The 7428-nt window shown below is 36.4% G+C and overlaps 1 protein-coding gene across 1 annotated transcript; it reads left to right on the top strand.

The window, feature by feature from the left end:
* Positions 1 to 561: 561 nt before the first annotated feature.
* LOC112014944 (lipoyl synthase, mitochondrial) lies at positions 562 to 7163 on the top strand. The gene is made up of 4 exons (XM_024047326.2): positions 562 to 1163; positions 1485 to 1696; positions 2963 to 3342; positions 6774 to 7163. Exons 1-4 carry the CDS (start codon positions 772 to 774, stop codon positions 6891 to 6893), a joined length of 1104 nt encoding a protein of 367 aa, XP_023903094.2. The 5' UTR covers positions 562 to 771; the 3' UTR covers positions 6894 to 7163.
* Positions 7164 to 7428: the final 265 nt, after the last annotated feature.

Here is a 7428-nt window from a genome sequence, read left to right as displayed (position 1 = left end):
TTGTTCAAAAAGTCTTGAAACAACATATCTCATAGAAATTCAAAATAGTTTCTCAACCACAATAAAAAAAAAAAAAAAAATCAAAATAAATTTTTAGCTTAATCATTAAACCCTAGAGATTACATATTTGTGAGATGTTAGAGTAGGCCGTTGGATTGCTTCCTTTAATTCCAACTCTCATGTCATGGCACAACTCTTACTTTATCTCTTTAGTCTTTAGTCTTTATCAGATTATCTTTTCAATCTTAATTAGTTTAGTAAATACATATAGTATTTTTTTTGGTTTTATCCATGGGTTAAAAAGATTAAACCCATACAATCTGCTAGTTTACCTGATTTAATAATGGGTCATTGCATATTCAGTATTTTACACTGAACTATTCCAGATAATACTTTGGTTCACGGTTTTCATGGTTTAACCGTGGTTTGATACGGTTTGGTACATTAAAAAAGAAGAAGCCGAGGCTAATGCAGAGAGTTGGATTTTATTTGAGCAGATTGAAGCCCAATCTACGAAGCCCAGGATCGGCCCAGTCCAGTTGCATTTCCACCTTTCGTTCAGGGACCCGCCAACTCCACCGGTCGTAATTCGTAAACGGAGAGGATCTGATCCCAGACTTTCGACTCGAGTCCCTCCAAATTCAACATTCAACATTTCAACAACCACCCAAACCCAATCTCCATCTTCTTCTCTTCTCTCTCACACAGCAGCGAGTGAGTGAGAGAGAGAGAGAGAGAGAGAGAGAGAAACAGAAACGAAGCAAAGCAACGATGCAATCCAGATTGAGAGCCCTAACCACCATAACCGCCAGAACCTTCTCGACCTCAACTTCAACAGCAGCGCCGCCCTCTGAATTCCCCAAAACCCTAGATGGCCTTCGGGCTCGGCTGGCTCGTGAATCTCCCACGCTATCGGACTTCGTGTACTCCGTCGAAGTCGGCACCAAGAAGAAACCCCTGCCCAAGCCTAAATGGATGAAGGAGGCCGTACCGGGAGGCGAAAAGTACGTCCAGATCAAGAAGAAGCTCCGTGAGCTCAAGCTCCACACCGTTTGCGAAGAGGCCAGGTGTCCTAACCTCGGCGAATGCTGGTCCGGCGGCGAAACCGGCACCGCCACCGCCACTATCATGATCCTCGGCGATACCTGCACCCGCGGCTGCCGGTAACAATTCTTAATTTTATGATTATATTAAATTATGTTTGTTGAGTGAGTTACACTTTATGCTTTGATTCAAGAGTTTGATTTGCAATGCCAGCTTCGAATTATTAGTAATCTCATGATAATATGAATACTTTAAACTTAAACAAATACAATTAGACCTTATATGGCTAAAGTGTGACTTTTTAAATTGTCCCCTGCTTTTCTTTGATAATAGTGTTGGGCATTTCTGTGGAATTGATTTTACAAGTTTGTGAAGAGGGATGGATGTCCTGCTTTGTTTGATATTGGAATTAACTTTAACTGAAATTGTTAAATTCTCAGGTTTTGCAATGTGAAGACGTCGCGGACACCTCCCCTGCCTGACCCGAATGAACCGGGGAATGTGGCGGAGGCAATTGCGTCTTGGGGTTTGGATTATGTGGTGATTACGAGTGTGGACCGGGATGATTTGCCTGACCAAGGGAGTGGGCATTTTACTGAGACAGTGCAGAAGTTGAAGGCATTGAAGCCGAATATGCTGATAGAAGCCTTGGGTATGAGCTCTTGGATTTTTTTTATTTATTTTAAGTGTGAGAATTGATGAATGTGTATATAGATTTCCGAATTTGAAAGTTGTGCAAGTATCGCCAATTGTTATTAAGAAAAGCAGTAGGTTACTTGGAATTTAACTGTAAATGCAGGCTAGTGAACACCACAACTAGTTCTGCACATGCCGACAATGTGTTTCCCATTTTTCTGTGATTGCTGTTGAAGTCCATTTTCCTGTATTGCAGGAATTGGCATTTAATTTAGTCACACTTTAGGCCCTGTTTGTTGGGGCTTTTCCAAGGAAGCTTTGGCTTTCAAAATGAAAAAGCTACTTGCATCTTGTTTTGTAAATCAAAAATTCTTTATTTCACCAAATTTGTGGAGTGGCTTGTGCTCTTTAGGTGGCTTTTGAGAAATGCTACTCAAAGCAGTTGAGCTTTTCATAGTTTTAAAACCTGTGGCCCTTAATTGGATGATTATGCTTTTTGTTACAATCTGTATATAGTCAGCTTATGTACATATGTTATAGGCAGATCCAAAGAAAGGCTCCTAGGTTCTTGTTTTAGAGTTTATTCTAAATTCTACATTGGCTGTGGATTGTTTGGTTGAACTTGGAACCATTGGCATACACAATAAAGGTTTGCTTATATATAGAAAGTTGGATTACATTATTGCCAATTAACTCTAGCTCAACTGGCACCTAGACAGCTTGACTCCTAGGTGATGGTGAGGTTGTCAGTTCCAGATCCGTTGGGTTTGTGTGTAACTACAAATAAAAAAAATGTTGGATTACATTATCAATGACTCTTTATGTTAACATCTCTTGGTCTTCTATATGCATCTTACTTCTTTCTGTAATGTTGCTTGCGCTATTTTGAGTGTGCAGCTCCTGATCTTCAAAATGTGGTTCATGAGCCATGCAATCCCTTTAATTGGCTGGCTGTGTAATCTCTTTTGGTGGTGCTGGAGCTTCTACTAGTTGAGCTGAATAATTTTATGTTGGAATTTGCTTATAGGGAAAGCTCATTTACACTACTGGCAGAGTTAGAGAAAGACATTTGAATACTAGTTTTGGAACTTACCATAAAGTTTATCTAGACTGGAATGCATGGTTAGATTTGGATCCAAATGTATAAATAATTTAATTCTGCTTATATATAGGAAGTTGGATTACTTTACAAGGACTCTTTTAGGTTGATTTATGCCTTTAATTGTTTTAGATACATCTTTGTTCTTTCTGTAATGTTACTTGCATTATTTTGATTGTGCAGTTCCTGATTTTCAAGGAGACCCTGGCTGTGTAGAGAAAGTTGCTAAATCAGGACTAGATGTCTTTGCTCATAATATTGAAACAGTTGAAGAGCTTCAGAGTTCTGTACGTGATCACCGTGCTAATTTCAAGCAGTCGTTAGATGTTCTAGTGATGGCCAAGGACTATGCACCTGCTGGAACACTTACCAAAACTTCAATAATGTTAGGCTGTGGAGAAACACCCGAGCAAGTTGTCAGAACAATGGAGAAGGTGAGAGCAGCAGGTGTGGATGTGATGACATTTGGTCAGTACATGAGACCGTCAAAACGACATATGCCAGTTTCTGAATACATTACACCTGAGGCTTTTGAGAAGTATCAAACTCTTGGCACAGAAATGGTATGCCTGAATATTTCATATTTTGATTATGGAAAATTGATTTATTCTATTCTTACATGCATGGCTTGTTTGATTAACTTCATTGTAGTTTGGGCAGATAATCTGTCTTGGGGAAAGGGTATTTGTGTGTGTGTGTGTGTGTGTTTATTGTATTTTCACACTTTGCATGCTAGTGGCTATGATTGGTAGTGCTACAGCATTTGCTCCCTCTCTCATTCTTCAATCCCCCTTCTTGCAGTCCCCTTCCTTCAACATGATGGTAATAATAGTACTTTATTCATATCTTTTCAATTTCTACTTTCTCAATCTTCACTAAGAATTACCTGACTGTAGTACCCCTTAATTGTGATGGTGTGTTCTCTTTTACTTTACTGTTCTTACTTGGAAGCCAATTTATTTGTAATATATATGATTAATACTTCCTCCTATGGAGGTGAGTGCCTGTAGTGACCAATCTTTTTCTCTTCCTAATTTTTTTTAATCTTATTCATGCTTTATGGTACAAGTATAACAATGCAGCAGAGTGTTACTTAAATAGTCTCTCTAATTGGTTATTAATCTAACTGCTCAGATTCAATTATAATTCTCTAAATTTGTTATTAAAAAAAAAAAAAAAAAGATGAGAAAGAAAGGAAAAGATGTAGTTTTAGGTTCTTTATTCAATGTGTTTTCTCGAGAATATCTGTTGTGCCTCCACTCATGGTACATGTACAAATGGAATACCCTTAGCTTGATTTATGCATCATATCTACAAATGGAAGTTGGATACTAATTATTAGGGAACTGCTCATTTACCTGTTAGGTGCTGACTATAAATGAAGGACTTCTAAAATCAAGTTTCCTTGAGCATTGCTTTTAAGCCTTCACCTGATTTTACTAAGTGAATAACATAATGAGTTTTAATACACTTTGATTTTAAAAGAACACCACTTTACTTCATCTTCATTTCATATGCCTTGTATTAGATATTAGTTCAGGCAATATGCCTCAAATGTTTGGGTAGAAGCTGCACTTTCTCTATCCTAAGTTTGGGTTGGCTGCAGAATTACTATCCATTCTGCATCTCCATTTTGTTATCATTGGCAATGAGCCAATGAGCTTGCTCATGTCGTTTTCTACCCTCCTCTACCCCTTTTAAGATTTTTTTTTTCTTGGTTGATTCTGTGTCAACTTGCCACATAATTTTGCTAACTTTGGTTCACATCAAAGTGCAACATTAGCAACTGTTTGGCCAAATGTTTTGTTTTGACTTAGTTTAATGAACTCCCATCATCACATTGACACGATTGTCTTATGCAGCCATAGTTTCTTCCAGAGTTTTTTTTTGGCCTGAACCTGGGGACTAAGGGGTTAGAAAGAGTGAAAAAAGGAAAACAATAATTAGTGCAATTGTTTGTGCTTGGTCTACTTTGGACATTGAAATGCTACACTTCAATTTCAGCATCCTCATTTCAAGCATCAATATTGATTTTGCAGACATAGCTTCCCCACACACCAATAACACCTTTACTATCCTTAAATGGAACTTTGGGAGACAGTGATCAAATATATATATATATATATTTATATATTTGTTGATAATTCAATAATTACAATGGTGGTGGAGGGATTTGGAACCTTGGATGTTTCTTCAATGGAAACACTAGTAGGTGTTAGTTGAGCTATAAGGCTCTTGACAGGTGATTGAACATATTTTTAGACATGAAACAACAATATTAAATAAGCAATTTGGTTTATGCTAGGGAGGTCTACCGTGCAAGTCATTTCCTTACGTGGATGTCTAATGGAGAAATATAGAGAGGATGTATGAAAGAGCACCTAGAGAGGTTATGTGGTGGATTTTATGAAAGAAACAGGTTACTATAAAACATGTTATGGTGATTAAGGATATGTATGACAAAATTGTAACTGATATGAGAACAAATGGAGGTATCTCAATTCACAAGTTTACGTCAAAGATCAACTATAAGTCCACATGTTTTGCACTAAATGAACTTACTAGATTGATTCATGATAAAGTCCCTTAGTGTATGCCTTTTGCAAGTGATATAGTTTTTGTGGATGAAAGTAGATATGGTGTTAACTTCAAGTTGGAAAGATGGAGAGATACTTCAGATCAAAAGGTTTTAGGTTAACTAGGTTTAAAACAAAGTACACAAAGTGGAAGTTTAGTACAAGGAGAAACAAAGATGGAGGGATTGTAAATTTTGATGATAAAGTGATACCATAGAGTGAGTGCTTTCTCTGTCTTGGATAAATAATTCATCAGGATGAAGAGATGGAATAGAATGCGAATCATAAGATAAGAGCAAGGGAAAGTTTTACAATGTTGCAATAATATCAACTGTGCTATATGGTACTAAATGTTGGCGATAAAGAAGTAACAAGTTCACAAAACGAGTGTAACTAGAATGAGAATGTTAAAATGTATAAGTGGAAATATAAGGAAAGACATGAGAGGAATGAAGAAATTTGTTTAAAATACGGGTGGTGTTGCTTGAGATGATTTGTTCACGTGCAAAGAAAAGAAGTTAATGCACCATTCTGGAAGAGTGATTTGATATAAGTTGAGTGAATGAAAAGAGGTAGAGGAAGGCCTAAAATCACACTAGTAGAATTAATAAAAAAAGACATGTTAATTAAGGAGTTAAAAAAAAAGTATGATTATGGATATGTTAGAATGGTGCAGAAGAAAACATGTGGCCAACCCCAATTAGTCTGTTGATAATTTATTGTTGATCCCAATGTTTTGGGGCTGAAAGTCTTTCTTATTGTTTTGATTCTTTTTTGGGCAGACAACAGCATGAAAGTAAGTACGTAAAAACAATGTATAGGGACGAGCTATCCCATCAAATGTCTTGCATCTTGCTCGATCAGAACAACCACTGAAGAGCATATAAATGTTAGGATTCCAAAATCACAGCAGAACGACAACAATAAGACAGTTGATGTGTTGCCTGTCCATGGTTAAAATGATTCATTATTTTGATGCACTTCACTTTCATGTTGGCTTGTCTGCCTTTACTGTGTCATAAAAGGTTGGATATGTTTTAATGTCATTTGACAACATCATTAACACATAAGTAATGTCTATACTGGTTTTACTGTAGGACTTGCATCCTTCGATCCTTTGATGTCTCTTTTTCCTCTTTTAACATTCTTGTGAAGCTATTATGACATGTAACACCTCTTATTTATTAAAAAAATAATAATAATTATGATATGTAACACCATGTTGATCTAGGAACATACCTTGGATTTGTAATGATACCATCTGATTGTATCAAACACATGTTGATTGTCTGTTGATCATGACATATGTATATCAATCATTATCTCTCTCACAACATGCATAAAGTTGACAATGAGTATTTTTCTCAATGTGTATGCGCTTGTATAATTATTATCAATTGTGTGCTTTGGATGGACAGGGATTTCGATACGTTGCATCTGGTCCTATGGTTAGATCTTCATATAAAGCAGGTGAATTCTACATCAAATCCATGATTGAATCAGATCGGGCTAGTTCTTCACAGCTTCCTGTTTCTTGATGAGTATTTTTTCCCTCTTACATATAATATTATAAATTCATCACTTCCCGTGTATTGTTTGAGTCATAATTACTTGGGCTTAAGCTCAATCAGCTTTAGTACTTTTCTAAAGTGAAATGGTTAGGATTAATAAAGAAAAGAAGGCTATTCCTCTTGGGTGCCAAATTCTTTATGGTATGACCTTGAAATTTTGTGGACACTTCTCTGTAATCCTAACCTGAATTTGTACATCCAATTTGTTGTATAATTATTCAATTTTGTTCTGCTGTTCTTTCTTTGTTGATACATTTTTTTTTTGGTTAGTTGTTGTATATCTAGATAGTACTAGCACTACTTGTATACATCATATCCATGCTCCACTTTTGGTTTTTGGAAATCCCCTTTGCGAATTAGGAACATACAAATTAGCAGTAATTCTCAGTGGATAATTTGCTGAACTTAACAAAGGCTTTAGAGAGGCCACTTCATTTTCCATGTTTTCTCTTTAGTAAAATTTTTACAATTCAATAGTTTCTAGATTGCTGCTCTTATTGAC

This window comes from Quercus suber, unplaced genomic scaffold, assembly GCF_002906115.3.
Source record: "Quercus suber isolate HL8 unplaced genomic scaffold, Cork oak 2.0 scaffold_56, whole genome shotgun sequence".
Lineage (NCBI taxonomy): Eukaryota > Viridiplantae > Streptophyta > Magnoliopsida > Fagales > Fagaceae > Quercus > Quercus suber.
Note: the sequence above shows the minus strand (reverse complement) of the source record. Positions and strands in the feature narration are given on the sequence as shown.